Source organism: Lithobates pipiens, unplaced genomic scaffold, assembly GCF_037356315.1.
Source record: "Lithobates pipiens isolate NorthernLeopardFrog02 unplaced genomic scaffold, aLitPip1_a1.2 Scaffold_13, whole genome shotgun sequence".
NCBI classification, from domain to species: Eukaryota; Metazoa; Chordata; class Amphibia; order Anura; family Ranidae; genus Lithobates; species Lithobates pipiens.
Window position 1 is genome coordinate 72,769,148 of NW_027507718.1, and position 20,793 is coordinate 72,789,940.

Sequence of the window (20,793 nt, forward strand, 5' to 3'; positions counted from 1 at the left end):
TTCTGTGTGGCTTTCGCCCTCGCCTTTTTTGGGGCATTGCGGATTAGTGAACTGGTCAGCCCGTCAAAACGGGTTGCGGGGGGTTTGGCGCGGGAGGATGTGGAACTGGGCCAGGCTGGGGTTAGAATCCTGATTCGGCGGTCTAAGACCGACCAGGAGGGTAGGGGGTTGCGAGTGGAGTTGGCCAGGATAGGGGAGGTGGCACTCTGCCCTGTTAGGGCTGTGGAAAGCTTCCTGGCGGTGCGGCCGGCGGTCTCGGGCCCATTCCTAATACATTTGGATGGCACTTTGTGACTGTTTTTCGTAAGCGCGTGGTGGCGGCGGGTTTTGACCCAACCAATTTTTCCTCTCACTCCTTCAGGATTGGGGCTGCCACCGAGGCTTCTAGAGCGGGGTTGGGTGTCGAGGCGGTTAGGCGAATTGGGAGGTGGGACTCGGACAGGTTTAAATTGTATGTCCGTCCGCAGCTGTTAGATTAATGTAATTTTTTCTTAGTTTCAAGTTTTGGGCTGGGGGTTCAGATGGGTTTGTTAGTGTTTTTTTCATATGTGTTAATCTTTATTTCTCCTCAGGTTATGAAGTGGGCTTGGTATGGATACTGGGCCATTCATATGTTTTTTTGGGAGCAAAGAGAGGGGATATGCGGCCGAACGGCAGGCAGCTTCGCATACCGAGGCAGGAGGCGCAAGTTCGTTGGATTGGGATCCCTGGCATGAGGTGGAACAGGGTGCTTGGAGAAGTGCATAGGTTCTCACGCCTGGACAGGTCACCCGATGTGTTGCTTTTTCATGTGGGGGGCAATGACATGGGGGCCAGGTCGATGAGAGATCTCATCCGGGACATAAAATGTGATTTTTTTTTATGATTAAAGGGTGCTTACCCTAATATGGTTATGGTATGGTCGGACATCGTGGGCAGGATGGCTTGGAGGTGGGCCCTATCAGACAAGAAGGTAGACCGGGCCAGGGTGAAGGTCAACAAGGAGGTCAGCAAGTTCTTCATCAGGAATGGGGGCCTTGCAGTCAGACATAGGGAATTAGAAATGGAAACGTGGAGGTATTTGATGAGTGATGGCGTTCATTTGAATGACGTTGGGACGGATCTGTGGACGTTAGGCTTGCAAGAGGGCATTCAGCGAGGGCTGCGAGTGTGGAGGTGCCCAAAAGGGTAAGGCTTTACCCCTTTCGGGCTGTGGCGGTTCTCTGGCAGTTTTAAGGTAATAATGGGAGGTACGGGTAGTAAACTGTTGTACCCATCCATGGATGGGGGTGGTTTATTGGTACTTCCAGGTTACGAGGGGTTAACCTGGAAGGGTTAAAAGGGGTAGGTCACTGCGACGATTTAGGTATAGCCTCCGAGACATGGGATTCCGTCTGGAGGTCAAGAGGTCAAAGTTCAAAAGTCGTTCGCAGTGACCAGTATATTATTATGTTAGTACCCTTGACCCGTTTAAAGGCTGGGAAGGTTTACGGTTATTTTAAAGTTATTTATGTTATTTATGAAACAGATTTGTTAAATAAATTACGGCCGGATGGCCATTTAATCCATATGTAGTCCAGTCGTTTGTTTAAGGTGGGTTACGATAAGTGGTTAAGGGTAATTGGAGGAGTAAAAGGTTTATAATACACTGGGCTTAGAGTCCTACAGATGTCAAGAGAGTCCCGGAGCTAGCAGCCATAGGGGGTGGGCGCAGGGACGGCATGACATGTGCTGGACTGCACAGTCGCCGTCTTTAGGGAAGATCAGGGCCGCTTTAAGGAGGCCAGGTGGGCGGAGCCAGGGGCGGAGCCTAGCGCGTAGCTCCGTGATTACAGTACGTGCTGCGCTCAGTCACATAGTGGAGGAGGAAGTGATCCCCACCCACCCTCCCTAGTTGTAGAGTGAGAGTCGTTTGTTGGGAGGTTTTTTAGTGCTCCAAGGGGAGCCAGGCGGTTCTTTGGCAGTTTTAAGGTAACAATGGGAGGTACGGGTAGTAAACTGTTGTACCCATCCATGGATGGGGGTGGTTTATTGGTACTTCCAGGTTACGAGGGGTTAACCTGGAAGGGTTAAAAGGGGTAGGTCACTGCGACGATTTAGGTATAGCCTCCGAGACAGGGGATTCCGTCTGGAGGTCAAGAGGTCAAAGTTCAAAAGTCGTTCGCAGTGACCAGTATGTTATTATGCTAGTACCCATGACCCGTTTAAAGGCTGGGAAGGTTTACGGTTATTTTAAAGTTATTTATGTTATTTATGAAACAGATTTGTTAAATAAATTACGGCCAGATGGCCATTTAATCCATATGTAGTCCAGTCATTTGTTTAAGGTGGGTTACGGGAAGTGGTTAAGGGTAATTGGAGGAGTAAAAGGTTTATAATACACTGGGCTTAGAGTCCTACAGATGTCAAGACAGCATTGCATTGCATATAGAATGGGACGAGCGCATTAAGCACAACAATTAGTGATAGTTCACACCAGACGCAGTTCCGTTCAGTTCCGTGTGCTTTTTTTCTGCACTAAAAATGCATGCCCAGTGTTTTCCATGTATTCCAATGGGTCTAGTTCACACCATGCAGTCAGTTTCTGGTCAGTTTCCAGTCAGTTTCTGGTGCAGAAACTGACCGGAACTGACTGCACTGGTGCACAAACTGACTGGAAACTGACCGGAACTGACTGTATTGGTGTAGAAAAAACGGAACTGCATGTAACTGGCCCTTATACATAACAATTGCATATGAGTGAAGGGAGACCACTCAGTCAGGCTCACTCTACTAGCTGAAGTCTAATATAGGGTAAATATAAGCTTCTGTGCCCATCAATTTTTATTTTTTAGTTGGAAAGGAGAGATGGAAACAGGGAGAAGGAGAAAAAGGGAAGACGAGAGCGAGAGAGAGAGAGAGCAAGCTCGAGCAAGAGAGCGAGTGAGAGAGAGAGAGAGAGGGGGAGAGAGAGCACTCCTCCATGTTGAGGGCATGTGGCCTGGTATAGTTCAGGAGGAGGGGGTGCTCGCTCGTCCTCTCCCCTTTCATGACCTGCTGGGCTGCATGCCCCATAAGGGTCTGGTATTGATTTTGGGGGGGCCCCACGCCATTTTTGTTTTACATTTTGACATGGAGTTTTTTTTCTGTATTTTTTAAATAGCATTTGACTCGTTTTATTTACTTTAGAAATGTAATTTTTGCTGTAGCATGTTTTTTCTGCATACTACAGATGCGCCACTTTACAGGCACATTAAGGGGGCCCCCCAGGCACTATATTTAAAGGAATTTTTCATTATTATTGCTGCACTTTAAGCATAATTAAAATCACTGCTCCTGAAAAAACAATTGTTTAAACATTTTTTTTTTTTAAATGTTCATACATGTCCCACAGGTCAGTACCCAGATCCCCATACCCTTTTATGGCCAATTACTTGCATATAAGCCTTCAAAATGGGCACTTTTGATTTTTCCTGTGTGGCTCTCATAGACTTTAATGGGGTTCGCCGTTCGTGTTAAAACATTTCCCCTGTTCGGAAGTTTTGCTGAGAACCAAACAGGGGGGTGTTCGGCCCATTCCTAGTCAGGAATTCATTCATGCACATTTTCCAAGCTACTAATTAACCCCTTCCTAACCAGTTATACTGCAGCAGGTTGGATCCCCTGGGTGAATCATAGTGGCTATATGTCAGCTCGCCTTTTGACCACTAGGGGGCTTACCCACAGAGATCTTTCAATGTAAACAGACAGATCTCCGTGCTGTCAGGGGTGAGGAGAGCGATCTGTTGTTACTTAGTATGAACAACTATCGCTCTCTTCATCCAGTCAGTCATATCCTCCACAGTTAGAATCACTCCCCAAGTAACACAGTTAACCCCTTGATCACCCCTTACTGTTAACCCTTTCTCTACCAGTGACATTTACACAGTAATTAGTGCGTTTTTTTATAATATATAATAATTAAAATGCCATAAATCTTTCCCCTATTTTGTAGACACTATAACTTTTGTGCAAACCAATGAATATACGCTTATTTGGGATTTCTATTACCAAAAATATATAGGAGAAAATATCAGCCTAAACTGAGAAAAAAAATAGCTTTTAAAAAAAAAAAAAAATCGGGTATATTTATTATAGCAAAAAGTACAAAATATTGGGGGTTATTTACTAAAGGCAACTCCACTTTGCACTGCACGTGCACTTGGAAGTAAAGTCGCTGTAGATCCGAGGGGGGGCATAATTTTAGCTTGCACATGATTGGATGATAAAATCAGCAGAGGTTCCACTCATTTCAGATCTACCCCTAAGCCCTTGTACACACGGTCGGAGAATCCGTCGGAATGTGTCCTATCGGACCGTGTCGTCGGGTAATCTGACTGTGTGTGGTATGCATCAGACTGATTCCGTCTGAATATCCGTCGGACCCAATTTTCCAACATGTTGGAAATATTTCCCGACCAACTGGGCCGATCGGACATACTCCGATCATGTGTAGAGAATTTTGACCGGACCAAGTGCCACGCATGCTCAGATCAAATTCCTACATCAAAGCTATTGGCTACTAGCCTGAATGTAGTCCCATCGTAACGAAATTACGTCATCACGTTCTGAAAGATCGGATTTTTCGCCAACTTTGTCCAACCGTGTGTATGCAACAGTTTCGGACAAGATCCGACGGACAAAATCCGACGGGCAAAATCCGATGGATTTGGTTGTGGAAATCTCCGACCGTGTGTACAGGGGCTTAGATTTAGAGCGACTGCACTTCCAAGTGCACTTGCAGTACAAAGTCGATTTGCATTTCTTAAATAACCCCCATTGTGTTTTTTTCAAAATTGTCTCTTTTTTTGTTTAATGCCCAAAAAATAAAAACTGCAGAGATGATCAAATACCACCAAAAGAAAGCTCTATTTGTGGGAAAAAAGGACGTCAATTTTATTTGGGTACAAGGTCGCACGACCGTGCAATTGTCAGTTAAAACAACACAGTGCCGTATCGCAAAAATTGGCCTGGTCATTGAGCAGTCAAATTTTCCAGTGTTGCAGTGGTTAAAGAGGAAGTAAAGAGCTGTCTTTTTTATTTTGTTTTCCCTGACCTGCAAAGTAAAGGCAGTGCTAGTACTAGTACATTATGTTAAACATACCTGCAAACGAAGCCCTCATTGTCACCGCTGGAGGCCGCATCCATCTTTGCCCATCTTCCTTCTGGGTCCGCGGACTTTGGCTGTGTAACTGGCTGGAGCCATGTGACATCACATGCGCACGGGACCCGCCAGTCACAGCACAGGGCTCAGGTGGCCATTCTTTCAAATTGCATGCTCCGATGATGTCATCGGCTGCAAATGCAGTAAATATATCCTAAATGGTGCAAGTTTAGGAGATCTTTACACTACCTATAGGTAGGCCTTATTATAGGCTTACCTATAGGTACAAACAATCAATGGAAGTTTACTTCCACTTTAAGCAGAGATGTGCTTCTTTCTCCTGCTTCATATACAGTATGAATTACAAGTAAAACAATCTACAGACAGATGTACTGTATTTGCTGGCGTATAAGACTACCTTTTACACTTAAAAAAAATGCCCAAAAATTGGGGGTCGTCTTATACGGCGGGTATACAGGTATACAATGCTGCCCGATGGATGTCAGCCCCCCATTTTTACCGCGTTTTTGCATTGGCGTTTTTGCATTGGCGTTTTTGCGCGTTTTTTAGCGTTAGCGTTAAGTAGCTTTTTTTAAGAAACACATCTCTTGGCTATAGGACTCAGAAAACAAAGAAAATATGTTGCGCGTTTATGCGCGTTTTTGCGCGTTTTCCAGCTCTAGCTCCACGCCACGGAACGCACTGGTCCTGGGTTTTTTTTACAGCTTAAAAACGCCTATGCCATTTGCAGCTCAAAAAGGCCTAGGTGGGCATGAAGCCATAGACTAACATGGACAGGCCTTTTTAAGCTGCAAAAAAAGCTCAAAAAAGCGGCTGTAAAAACGTCCGTGTGCATGAGGCCTTAAGGTGAAAAACCTTGAGGGTTTACAGTCCCTTTAAAGTTTATGGGACATGAACATGAAAAATCAAAAGTCCTAATTTTAAAGGCTTTTTTAAAAGTTTTTGCCAATAAAAGTGTATGGGGACCCTGAAACTGCCTTAGGGGACATTTATCAATGCAAAAAAAAAAGTTTTTAAAACAATCGTGTTTTTCAGGAGCAGTGATTTTAATGATGCTTAAAGTGAAACAATAAAAATGAAACATGTCACAGCAATAATTACATTTCTAAAGGAAACATTTTAATTTTAACTTGCTCGCGGCTGTAATGTATTACAAAGAAATTTCTTTTAAAAATTGTCATGGGATCCCCCCCCAAAAATGTATACCAGACCCTTATCCGAGCATGCAGCCTGGCAGGTCAGGATAGGGGGGGACAAGCAAGGACAAGCAAGCCCCCCCTCCTAAAACATACCAGGTCACATGCCCTCAACATGGGGAGGGTGCTTTAGGGTGCAACCCAAAGCACCTTGTCCCCGTGTTGATGGGGACAAGGGCCTCTTCCCTCCAACCCTGGGCGGTGGTTGTCGGGCTCTGTGGGCGGGGAGCTTATCGGAATCTGGAAGCCCCCTATCACAAGGGGGCACCCAGATCCTGACCCCCCCCCATGTGAATGGGTATCAGGTACATTGTATGCCTACCCATTCACCAAAAAAAGTTTAAAAAAGTAAAAACCACAAGAGACAGTTTTTGACAATTCCTTTATTAAAAAAGAAAAAAAAAGTATCCAGCCGTACATTCACCGACATGAAAAATATAAAAAATGGAAAAACTACTCTGTCACATGATGTCAGAAGGGGATCACTGGGTTATGTCACCGGGTGTATCCACCCTTGCCCGTATGACAGCTGTCAAAGCGAAAAAGCCATTTTTTCTATTTTTTAGGGTCCGTTGGGAGGCACGATTGAAGATGGATGTACATCGCGGAACACTTTTTTTTTTAACCACTGCATTTTCACCCCCTTCCTGCCCAGGCCAATTTTCAGTTTTCATCGCCCTCGCATTTTGAATGACAATTGCGCAGTCATGCAACACTATACCCAAATGAAATAAAAAATTTTTCCCCACAAAGAGAGATTTCTTTTGGTGGTATTTGATCACCTCTGTGGTTTTTATTTTTTGGGCTATAAACAAAAGAAGAGTGAAACGTTTGAAAAAAACACAATATTTTTTACTTTTTGCTATAATAAATATCCCAATTAAAAAAAAAAAAAGAAAAACGAATTTTTCCTCAGTTTAGGTCGATATATATTCTTCTACATGTTTTTGGTAAAGAAAATCGCAATAAGTGTATATTGATTGGTTTGCGCAAAAGTTATAGCGTCTACAAAATAGGGGACAGATTTAGGACATTTTTATGAAAAAAAAAAATTCTACTAGTAATGGCGGCGATCTGCGATTCTTATTGTGACTGCGACATTGCCGAGAACACATTGGACACTTTTGCCACTGTTTTGCGACATTCACATGTATAAATGTCACTGGCAGGGAAGGGGTTAACACTAGGGGGCGATCATGGGGTTAAATGTGTTACCTAGGGAGTGATTCTAACTTCTAATAGGGGGAGGGGACTCACAAGGGCAGGTGTTTCCTCTGTACTGGGAACACACAATCGGTCTCCTCTCCCCTGACAGGACGTTGATCTGTATGTTTACACACACACATCCACATCCCGGCTCTGTTACCGGCAATCGCGGGTGCCAGTGATGGGTAGGAAGTGGTTAATAGAGGAATAGTCAAAAACTGTCTTTTGTGGTCTGTACTTTTTGACACTTTTTTGGTGAATGGGCAGAGGTATAATACCTAACACCCCTTCACATGGGGGGGGTGGCCGAGATCTGGGGGCCACTTGTTAAAGGGGGCTTCCAGATTCCGATAAGCCCCTCATCCGCAGGCCCCAACAACCACCGCCCAGGGTTGTCGGGATGAAACCCTTGTCCCCATCAACATGGGGATAGGGTTCTTTGGGGGACACCCCAAAGCGCCCTCCCCATGTTGAGGGCAAGCAGCCTGGTATGGTTCAGGAGCTCGTCCCCTCCCTTTCCTGGCCTGCCAGGCTGCAGGCTTGGATAAGGGTCTGGTATGGATTTTGGGGGGGACCCCAAGCCATTTTCTTTTTACAATTTTGGTGTGGAGTTCCCCTTAAAATGTATGCCAGATCCAAAGGGCCTTGTACGGATTTTGGGGCGGACCCCACACTGTTTTTTGTCTTAATTCTGTCATAGGGTTCCCCTTATGACCACTTAAATACACTCTATTATATACTCTGCACTGCAGTGTATATACCCTGCATTGTGTTATATATACTACACTGACTTCACTATATATTCTCCACTATATTATATATACTACAATGACTGCAGTATATACTCTGCAATGTATTATATATACTATACTGATGGCACTATATACTCTGAACTGCATTATATATACTACATGGACTGCACTATATACTGTCCACTGTATTATATATACTACACTGACTGCACTATATACTCTCCATTGTATTATATATACTACACTGACTGCACTATATACCCTCCACTGTATTATATATACTACACTGCACATTACAACTACCTGCCTAATCTCTATTTATTCATATTTATTCACTATATATGGTTGCCGTGTAAGCAGCAGCCTTATATAATGTGGAACATGGACTTAAACTCTGAGCCATAACTGCCCAAAGGCAAAAAAAGAACTGCTGCTCCAGGTGTATAAAGATAAGGCTGATTGGAGTATCTTGCAGAGTGCTAGCCCTGGCCCATCTCCATTGGAAACCTGGAAAGAAGAAAGAAATGGCTGCATATCCAGAACTTCCAATTGCCTTTTATTTTGTTTCCCAAAGATAACACAAGTTGTCTTTGGTGTTATCTTTTTGAAAAAAAATAAAAGGCAATCGGAAGTTCTGGATGTGCAACCATTTCTTATGGCTCATGCTTTGGCCAATCAGAAGCCATCAATGCATTGCAATCTTGCAGTGCATTATGGGACGCTACGTGGTGAGCGGACTTGCCGCGAGCGTCCCATATGTTCGTTTGTTCTACGAACAAACTACCAGCTGATGTTTGAGTCGAACTTACGTTCGACTCGAACATCGAGCCCATCCCTAGTTAATGTTGATGTTGCAAAAGTAAAGGTCTGCTGTAAACTGTATGCCCTGACATGTGAGATCATTTTCGTTTAAACTTTTCTATTTATGTCATAATACATCCCATCCTTTTTCTATTAACCGCTTCGCGCCCGCCCTATAGCCGAAAGACGGCTACAGAGCGGACGCTAACTGTCGGGAGGCCGTCCCTGGACGTCCTCCTGTTTACTTCCGCAATGTGCGCTCCCGGGAGCGCGCATCGGGGAAGTTCTGTGCTGGCCGTGTCCCTCAGACACAGCCAGTCACAGATCGCTGTAAACGGGCAATCACAGCGGCCGTTTACAGCACAATCGGCGTGTCCAATGAGAGATAATCTCATATGTAAACATATGAGATCATCTCTCAGCGCCGCTCTCCCTGCTCACACAGACAGCGTGTGAGAAGGGAGAGATGAACGGCTGCAGCGGCCGTAAGTAAAAAAAAAGTAAAAAAAAGTGCCATCCGCCCCAGTGCCATCCTCCCCCCGTGCCATCTGCCCCAGTGACATCTTCCCCCAGTGCCATCCGCCCCAGTGCCATCCTCGCCTAGTGCCATCCGCCCCAGTGCCATCCTCCCCAGTGCCATCCTCCCCAGTGCCACCTGTCCCCAGTGCCACCTGTTAGTGCTATCTGTCCCCAGTGCCACCTGTTAGTGCTATCTGTCCCCAGTGCCACCTGTTGTCAGTGCCATTTGTCCCCAGTGCCATCTGTCATCAGTGCCACGTATAAGTGCCATCTGTCATCAGTGCCACGTGTCATCAGTGCCACGTGTCATCAGTGCCACATAGTGCCATCTGTCATCAGTGCCACATATTAGTGCCATCTGTCATCAGTGGCACGTATCAGTGCCATTTGTCATCAGTGCCACCTGTCAGTGTCACGTGCCATCTGTTGTCAGTGTCACGTGTCATCAATGCCACTTAGCAGTGCCATCTGTCATCAGTGTCACGTGTCATCGGTGCCACGTATTAGTGCCATCTGTCATCGGTGCCACGTATTAGTGCCATCTGTCATCAGTGCCACGTATAAGTGCCACCTGTCATCAGTGCCACATATTAGTGCCATCTGTCATCAGTGCCACGTATAAGTGTCATCAGTGCCACGTGTCATTGTCCTGGTGCTCCAGGGCCTTGAAAAGTGAAATAGGTAGTCAACAAGTTAGATGTGTAATTTATGCTCCTAGAACACGTGATGGCGCTTCCTGCATGTTGGGTCTCTCTAAGTGGCCCAGGCTGTGAAAAGTCCCACATATGTGGTATTGTAATACTCAGGAGGAGTAGCAGAATTTTTTTTTGGGTGTGATTTGTGTTATACACATGCCATGTGAGAGAAATAACCTATTATAATGACAATTTTGTGGGAAAAAAAGAAAAAAAAAGAAAAATCTTAATTTTGCAAAGAATTGTGGGAAAAAATGACAACATCAAAAAGCTCACCATGCCTCTTACTAAATACCTTGGAATGTCTACTTTCCAAAAAGTGGTCATTTGGGGGGGTATAAGTACTTTCCTGACTTGTTCGGGTCGCAAGAAGTGAGATAGACCACCAGTACATCAGATGTGATCAATTTTGTGCGATTCGCACCACAGCTTGTAGACTCTCTAACTTTCACAAAGACCAAATAATATCCCCTAATTTGGGTTATTTTTACCAAAGATATGTAGCAGTATAAATTGTGGCCAAAATTTATGAAGAAAAAATAATAATTTGCATAATTTTGTCACAGAAACAAAGAAATATGCGTTTTTTTTTCAAAATTTTCGGTCTTTTTTCATTTATAGCGCAAAAAATAAAAACCCCAGAGGTGATCAAATACCACCAAAAGAAAGCTCTATTTGTGGGAAAAAAAGGACAAAAATTCATTTGGGTACAGTGTTGCATGAGTAATTGTCATTCAAAGTGTGAGAGCACCGAAAGCTGAAAATTGGTCTGGGTAGGAAGGGTGTTTAAGTGCCCAGTACGCAAGTGGTTAAATAAAAACATATTTTAGTAAAGATATACATTGTTTTGTGGATTTACTGGTTTAGAAATAAAAAATGTACACATAACAACACAAGCACTTACTAGAAAGGCTAAGGACAAGCTAAAAACACACATACAGAATACACATAATACCTCTTCTTCATCCAGCTCCTGTAAATAATAGGAATCTAACATTTTTTTAAATTTCTGTTTCCTTCGGAATGCATGAGTATAAAAGAAACCAAGTGTATTATTAACAGAGAAAAAAAAGATGCATTGAAAACATCACAATATGTAAGTTAAAACAGCCCATTAAAGAGTTGGTCCAACAAGACCTCATATTCAGTAACTGATAGGACCTGTAAAGGTAACAAACTAAGTTTAACCTCCCTGGCGGTATGATTCAGTCTGGAATTAGGTGCTGAAAGCGGTACAATTATTTTGCATGGAAATCTGGCTTTTATTTTGTAGTCCTGTAATTCTTAGGAATAACGCTCTTAAATCTGTTCAAACCAGAGTCTAGCAGACATCCCGGGTATGATAAAGTTTATAATATAATAAAGAATAATAACATTTATTCAATAACGTAATAAAATCCTAAAACACTGAAAAATTGACACTTTTTGGTTGCTATGGACAATCTCCAAATTCCAGGCAGTAAAAAACAGTATTTATAATATAAAAGTGCATGCAGGGCATTGCAATTGTGTTTTGTGTGTTTTAACTTTTTTTAATTTGCCGCCGTTCTCCGCTCCCGTGCGCCGTAACATCGCAGGGAACGGAGCTCGGCGGCATTCGGCACTGTGAATCGAGCGCAGGACGGCTCGATTACACAGCGCGGCGGACATCGCTGGATCCAGGGGACAAGGTGAGTAATGATCCCTGTGTCCTCCCCTGCATCGAGCGAAGCAATCCCGAGTCTGGCTCGGGGTTACCGCTCCTGTAATGAAAATCCCAACCGGAGCCAGACTCGGGATTACCGCTAGGGGGGTTAATTACCTGGGTCTGAAGACCTGCTTAGGCATTACGTTGGAGTCTATTCTTCCTCCTGAACCCTTATTTACCTAGTCCACCACAGTATATTATATATATATATATATATATATATATATAATAAAATTTTATATATATATATATATATATATATATATATATATATATATGTATATATATGTATATATATATATATATATATATATGTGTGTGTGTGTGTGTGTGTGTGTATAGATATATATAAATTATAATAATAAAATAAGATATATAAATAAATAAATATATATATATATATATATATATATATATAGATATGTGTGTGTGTGTGTGTGTGTGGTTGTGTGTATACACATATACACAAAGCTATCAATGGCAAAAAAAAGTAAAACAAAAATGGAATGTTAATGGTGTGTTAAAATCTTGACAGTTGTAAAGAGACAAAATGCAGATGGAACGTCACTGAAAAAGGGAAAGGCGTGCAAATGATTTTAAAGACGCATAGCGGGAGATTTACTAAAACCGGAGCACACATAATCTGGTGCATCTGTGCATAGTAACCAATCAGCTTCTAGGTTTTAGCCCTCATTTGCACTGAACGCAGGTTTGAAATCGTGCGAGTTCAGCTGAAAATGTGCGATTTTAAACCTGCATTTCAGTGCAAGTTCAGGGGTGATTTGAAAGACATCTGTGCAGATTGAGATTGGGATGCATAAAGGCAGTTATGCATTTTATTAGTAAGGAGTAGCAATTATTATCAAAAAAATGTTAAAACTACTTTGTGCTTTGATAGCATGTGCTATTCTTTTTATTCAAACATGACTTAAGTAGCATGCAGTAGTCACATATGTATTTTATTCGCATATAACAATAGAATTATCACATGCCTGATTGTATTAGTTAGCAATAGAATCCTTTAGTATTAACAATATTATTCAACATTTTTATTTTGATAGCATGCATCAATCTAAATGATTGTATTTCATGTCTTGCTAGTTGGTATATGGAATTGTATAATATCAAAAGAATTAGGACATGATATAATAGTTTGATGTAAGAACTATAGTAATTTGGCCATCTTACCTATTTTGCTGCTCGCATCTCTTCCACAGCAAAGGAATGAGTAAGTGCCTAATGTAACAGTGCTCATGTATCCACCCCTAAGTAAATGTTATCTCGGTCCAGTTACCATGGAGCAATTCCTAGGAGAACCTCTCAGCTGCATGCTTATACAGCTCAGGATATCCAGTTTGCTTAGCTTAGATACGTGTTTCATACTGCTGCTCCCCACTAACAGTACAACACAGGCTATATGTATTAAAATCTAGAATAGCCTCCCTGGAAACCCACATTGTTGTATGTACAGCCAGTAAGGTCAACAGTGTAATAAATGCTGGCCATTGTAAATTTTATATTCTGAAAAAAAAAAAAAACCTAGCCAGGTGGGTGGTGGCTTGTTACCATGAGCTGGGATGAAAGTATACTATGGTTTAATCATTGCCTGCTAGTTTATTACATGATGATTTCCTCCTGAGAGGCACACTACCAATAGATCCTCAGACTGTACTGCAGCTTTGAAATGACACTGTCACACCATCCATCACATTGGTAAACAGTCTACACATTATGCATGTCACGCACACAACAATTCTGGGAATCGATCTGCGATGGATACCATCTGTCAGGGGTTGTGCCATTCACGTGTACAATGAAAACATTTAACACATATATTAAACATGCTTCTTCAATAATAAAAAGGGAAAGAAAAACCCAGTATAAAAGGAAAGTATACATACACTGAGCAAAATTATGAACGCAACACTTTTGTGTTTGCTCCTATTTATCATGAGCTTAACTCAAAGATCTACGACTTTTTCTATGTATACAAAAGGCCTATTTCTCTGAAATATTATTCACAAATCTGTCTAAATCTGAGCACTTCTCCTTTGCCTAGATAATCCATCCACCTCCACAGGTGTGGCATATTCAGATGCTTATTAGACAGCATGATTATTGCACGGGTGTGCCTTAAAGCGGAGTTCCAACCAAAAATGGAACTTCCACTTTAAGCACTCCTCGCCCCCTTACATGCAACATTTGGCAAGTATTTTTTTTTGGGGGGGGGAGTGGGGGCTTCATTAGGAGGGGGACTTCCTGTCCCACTTCCTCCTTCTGCCCAGGGACCGCCAAGGCGACTCCTCCTTTCTCCTTAGGCGGCCCCTCCCTCCAGGCGATCTCCTGGGACACGTGACAGGTCCCAGGAGATCGCCTGTCCACTCCGGGGGTGCAGCACGACTTGCGTATGCACCGTGCGTGCCCAGCCGTGAAGCCGAAAGCTGTCACAGCCCAGTGCCCAGAGTGGCAATGGAGGCGCCAGCAGAGAGGAGTGACACCCCGTTCGGCCGTATCGATGGACTGTGGAATAGGTAAGTGTCTGTTTATTAAAAGTCAGCAACTACACCTTTTGTAATTGCTGACTTTTAATAAACATAAAAAGCCTGGAACTCCCCTTTAAGCCGTGTACACACGATCAGATTTTCCAACAGGAAATGTCAGGCTGTTGGCGGAAAATCTGACCCTTTGTACCCTCCATCGAACAATTGTTGTTGGATTTTGCACAGACAAATGTTGGATGGCAGGTTTTAAAATTTTCCACGGACAAATGTCTGTTGTCAGATTTTCTGAGCACATGTACACAAGTCTGTCGAACAAAAGTCTTAAAGTACAAACATGCATGCTCGTAAAGCAAGGACGAGCCAGAAGCGGTTAGCATTCGTAATTGAGAATTAACATTCGTGACATGGCATATTATGAAGTTTCGAAATGCAGCGATCATTCTCTTCTTCTTAAGGCTGGGTTCACACCACAGCGATGCGGGAACGCCGCGAATCCGCGGCGTTTTCCCGCATCGCATGACTCCCGCCGGCAGTTCACACTGCCCTATGCGAACGGCTGGGAGTGTCAATGAAATGTTAATGACACCCCCAGATCCGTCCGCATATCGCAGTGCGATCTGCAGACTCGCACAGGAATCGGATCGCATGGTGTGAACACCCATGCGATCCGATTCTGTTGCGGACCAAAAAAAGGGTCCCGTGCGAGTTTGCTGCGGGAGCGATGCGAATTCAGCCATACTATCTGTATGGCTGAACTCGCATCACTACGGAGATCGGATGTGATTTGCACTGCAGTGCGGTGCGAATCACATCCGGATCTCCCCCCGCAGCAGTGTGAACCCGGTCTTAATGCTATAGAAGTTTTCCCCTTAAAAAAGGCGGGACTTTTTAGGCATAGACTGTGACACCAATTGGTTTAGTAAAAATATAAAAAAGTAGTTTTATTTAGACATAAAGAGAAAAAACAAAAAATTATATATTGACATACATTTCCAAACAGGAGAAAGGGACACATTACTTCCTCCATGTACACATATTCATAAAACCAGAAAACATTGAAAGGTTTACTTCCTAAATCTTGTTCCAAAGGAACAGACTCCTATTATATTATATATAGGCGTATTCAAAAAATTGTACAAACAAAATCAAGTTGCGTAAATATTGTGCATCCAATGTAACCTACGCGTTACGGAGTTATCTTACTCCTTCTTCAGGGATGATCCATTTTAGCACATTAACTTTACAAAAAAGTAGAATCTATAAAGACATAAGAAACAAATATATATATATATATATACGTACAATTTCAAAAAAAAAAAAAAAACAACCACCACACCATTAAAACGCACCACCTATACGTTCTTCACTCCAAGATGTAGGTCTGGGCTCACAAAGGGGGGGGGGGTGTTTGACCACCTTCCTGGATGGGAACCGGGACCGCAGTGATAGGCGGACCAGAAACGTCTCTTGAGATGGTTCTCTGTGTCCAGAAAAAAACTGTGATTCCTATGTTGGAATGTATCATTTTAAAATAAGATGCCCAAATGTTGATGTTCGCAACTCTTTCAAACGTTTAAGGCGATCTATTTTGCTTATATTCGCCGCAATGTCTCTGTGGTCCAAGGGCTTTTGGTACTGTGAGAAAAAAAATTTCCCCAGAGACAGACGTGTCAAGTCCAGCCTTGGGTTGTATCTCTCAGCGAATCGCCTCCTCCTTGGCCATTGCGGACTCAAGTCTTGACACGTCTGTCTCTGGGGACATTTTTTTTCTCACAGTACCAAAAGCCCTTGGACCACAGAGACATTGCGGCGAATATAAGCAAAATAGATTGCCTTAAACGTTTGAAAGAGTTGCGAACATCAACATTTGGGCATCTTATTTTAAAATTATACATTCCAACATAGGAATCCCAGTTTTTTTCTGGACACAGAGAACCATCTCAAGAGACGTTTCTGGTCCGCCTATCACTGCGGTCCCGGTTCCCATCCAGGAAGGTGGTCAAACACTCCCCCCTTTGTGAGCCCAGACCTACATTTTGGAGTGAAGAACGTATAGGTGGTGCATTTTAATGGTGTGGTGGTTGTTTTTTTTTTTTTTTAAATTGTACGTATATATATATATATATATATTTGTTTCTTATGTCTTTATAGATTCTACTTTTTTGTAAAGTTAATGTGCTAAAATGGATCATCCCTGAAGAAGGAGTAAGATAACTCCGTAACGCGTAGGTTACATTGGATGGACAATATTTACGCAACTTGATTTTGTTTGTACAATTTTTTGAATACGCCTATATATAATATAATAGGAGTCTGTTCCTTTGGAACAAGATTTAGGAAGTAAACCTTTCAATGTTTTCTGGTTTTATGAATATGTGTACATGGAGGAAGTAATGTGTCCCTTTCTCCTGTTTGGAAATGTATGTCAATATATAATTTTTTGTTTTTTCTCTTTATGTCTAAATAAAACTACTTTTTTATATTTTTACTAAACCAATTGGTGTCACAGTCTATGCCTAAAAAGTCCCGCCTTTTTTAAGGGGAAAACTTCTATAGTATTTCATGTTGGGATGTTGGCTATTAATAAGCGGATCTTAACCTATACCTCACACAATCTTGATTTTTTTCTTCTTCTTTAATGGGATAATAATGAAGCTGCTTTGCTGGTGATACTGATGAAGTTATTACAAACGCATTTTCAAAGGGCTTTTTTTTATAGTGATATCAAGAATAATAATTTTATGCTGTTTTTTTTTTTTTTTTGGGGGGGGGGCAAGTTACCACAACACCATTATCCCGTAGTTTTTAAGATCAAAGATACAACTATGTTGGTGTACCTTATCAATTTTCCATTGTATTTTTTGAAATGTAACTGCCTACTCCCAAACTGTCATTTAAAGTAAAACACATAGCCAAGTATTATTCTCCACAATTTTTTTACTGTGTGTTAAAAAAAGAAAACAAATAAAATTAGACATGCTATCTGCCAATAAAACTTAACCAAAAAGTGCATTGTATGCATCCAAAAATATAGAAAATATAACAAATCAAATCATTATTATTCAACCAAAAAAATAAAATAAAAGCCTCATGCATGTGTCCGGCTTCTTAATATAGGGGGTCGACAATGCCAAGAGTTGAGGAAAGCAGGGGGTCCGTCATCCAGAGATAATTACGAAAATCATGTGGATTATTCTCCTGGAGCTCCCACAGCAAAGGCATATGACATACTTAGTCACGATTAATGAAGCAACCAATTTTTGGTCCAAGAACTCCTCCTTCTCCTGTTCCTGGACTGAGCAATAACTCCAAGGCCAATAATAAACAACACGTTATCTCCTCCGATTCTGCAACATGTCTGGTTGACGAACGTCCGTTCAGAAACGTACTGAAAAGCACGAAATGAAAAGTGCAAAATGAAAATCACTAAATGAAAACACAAAGTTAGCAGAAGGAGCCCAAAGGGTGGCGCTAAAGAGCTAAAAAAACAACATAGTACGTCACTACGTTTGTGTTTGTTGGCCGACAATTCCTTGCCGTTTGTATGCAAGACAAAATCCAGGCACACACCTTTGGAACAAAAATACGAGATTTTGTCTGTGAAAAATCCAATCGTGTGTACGAGGCTTAAGGCTGGCCACAATAAAAGGCCACTGTAAACCTTACGGAAACAGATCAACGATCTCCTCCACTACAGAGCTAAGGCACATTTACAGATCTGCCGTAGAACGACATATGAATCAGGGGACAAATGCGGGAAATTGTTGGCAAAAATGGTCAGAGACTTAAAACTTTCCACATACATCCCTCATATTAACAAGGCAGGGGGCGAAAGGGCAATCCTGCCCACACATATTACACGGGAGTTTCACTCTTTCTACTCCACCCTGTACAACCTGCCTCTGGTGACAGCGCCCCAATCAGACATGGACGAATACGTTGCGACCTCTCACATGCCCTCTCTCTCGCCTGACACGCAGAGGATCTTAGACTCTCCCATAACTTTATCAGAACTCCAAACGGCCATGAAGTCCCTGAAGCCCGGGAAAGCGCCGGGTCCTGAGGGCTATACCTTACAATACTACAGAACCCTATTCCCAGTATTAGGCCCCCAACTACTCACGGTCTTTAATGCCATGGGGTCGGGAGAAACATTCGCCTCCGCTACCCTGGGTGCCCATATCTCCGTGATCCCTAAGGAGGGGAAGGACCCGGCATCCTGTGGCAGTTATAGACCTATATCGCTGCTGAATGTAGATCTCAAACTATTCACCAAAATACTGGCTACTCGGCTGGCATCGCATCTCCAGCAACTTATCCATCTGGATCAGGTGGGTTTTGTCCCGTCAAGGATGCCGAAAAGGCGTTCGACCGGGTTAACTGGTCATTTATGTTTACAGTACTACGACATATCGGACTGGGGGAGGTGATGCTGAGCCGCATAGCTAGTGTATATAGTAGTCCTACAGCCCAGATGAAGGCCAACGGTATACTATCAGAACCTTTTAAGATCACCAATGGGACGAGACAGGGTTGCCCATTGTCCCCCCGCCTTTTCGCTCTGTCCTTGGAACCATTTTTAGCCAAGATCAGAATGAACCCCGATATACAAGGGGTGGCAATTGGCCGACTGCACTGTAAGCTGTCAGCCTATGCGGATGATATGCTCTTCTCCATCACTAACCCAATAATTTCCCTTCCGAACCTCCTTAGTTCATTCGAGACGTACGGGAAACTCTCTAACCTTCGAATTAACTTTATTAAATCTGAGGCAATGGGGATATCTATTCCGGCACGTACTCTCTCGGTGTTACAATCCACCTTCCGATTTAGATGGACGTCCTCTGCCTTGACTTACCTGGGCATGAAAATCCCAACTGACCTGTCTCGCATCTATGACTATAACTTTCCCCCTTTGTTGATACAGATTAGGGCACTGCTAGACACATGGCATAAGGGACTACACTCATGGTTTGGGAGATGCAATCTACTAAAAATGAGTGTGCTGCCCAAATTGTTATACCTCTTTCAGGCTCTCCCGATCAGAATACCTCCCACATATTTTAAACAGGTGCAGACCTTGTTTGTCCAATTTGTCTGGGCATACAGGAAACCGCGCATACCACGTGCCCAACTTTCTGCGCCCAAACGATATGGGGGATTGGCACTCCCCGATATTAGGAGATACTACCAAGCAATACACTTAGGCAGAATCGTGGACTGGGGGAGACATCAAGAATTTAAATTATAGGTACAGATAGAACAACGGCAGGTAAACATTCCCCTGCGATCTGCGCTATGGTGTGGTGGCTCCCTCCCCCCTGAGATAAAATCGCATCCCTTGATAGGGAACACTCTGACGCAATGTCTTCAGGCGATACTCCAAAACTCCCTGACTACCAAAACCTCTCCCTTGACCCCGATTCTAGGTAACCACCGGTTCCCCCCCGGGAATTCACCTACACGCTTTCAGGTGCTGAGGGAGTCAGATTGTGTAACGGCTGCACGATTTGTGCGGCGAGATAGGTGGCCCTTGTTAACGGAGCTAACCGATCCCGCGGGCTCCTTCCAGCTCTCCTTCTGGGAGGCAGTACAGATACACCATTTTCTTCAAAGCATCCCAAATCCCCAGTCTTACACACGACCGCTGACCCCATACGAGGAATTCCTCACAGGCACGGAACCAGTTTCTCGAGTCCTCTCTAAAATGTACTCGACACTGAATACACCAGCCCACCCGCCGAGCCTGGCGTGCTTGGACAAGTGGGAGGCGGAGCTTCAATGCACCTTTACTGCAGTCCAGAAACAGAATATAATTGACCATTCTCTTAAAACGTCACTGTGCACTAAAATACAAGAGACCAATTATAAAATCATGACCCGGTGGTATCTTACACCTAGTCGCCTACATGCCATTTTCCCAGACACCTCAGCAAGTTGCTGGCGATGTCATGAGGAGAGGGGGTCCATGTTACACATGTTTTGGTCCTGCCCTAAGTTGACGCCTTTCTGGACTGCAGTGCGAACGGTGTCTCAAAAATTTACGGACCTGCTGATTCCCAACAACCCGGCGTTCTTTCTACTCCATGTGTCCACCCTGCCCCCCCGAAGATACAAGCGATCTATACTGCGACACTTGACTAACGCTGCCAAATCCTGTATCCCCCTACTTTGGAAACAAGACTGTCCTCCGACCGTAGCAATGTGGTTGAGGAGGGTAGAAGACATGAATAAAATGGAGGACTTGGTGTTGACAGCGCAACACAGACAGGACACCTACAGGAAAACCTGGTCTCTCTGGAATATGTTCATAC

At 43.2% G+C, this 20,793-nt stretch overlaps 1 protein-coding gene across 3 annotated transcripts in view; it reads right to left on the minus strand.

The window, feature by feature from the left end:
- Positions 1–20,793, minus strand: part of LOC143974111 (E3 ubiquitin-protein ligase TRIM32-like) — a 76,658-nt gene that overhangs the window by 40,736 nt on the left and 15,129 nt on the right. The window contains exons 1-2 of one of the 3 annotated variants that reach the window (XM_077475192.1): positions 13,167–13,452; positions 11,247–11,307 (exon numbers count right to left, since the gene is read on the minus strand). The exons of 1 other annotated variant lie outside the window; for it this stretch is intronic. In XM_077475192.1, the coding sequence (XP_077331318.1) occupies positions 11,247–11,288 (42 nt within the window). In that variant the 5' untranslated portion in view covers positions 11,289–11,307; positions 13,167–13,452. Of the gene's footprint in view, positions 1–11,246; positions 11,308–13,166; positions 13,453–20,793 lie in introns of those variants that run through there. One more of the 3 variants, XM_077475194.1, reaches the window with a different exon arrangement.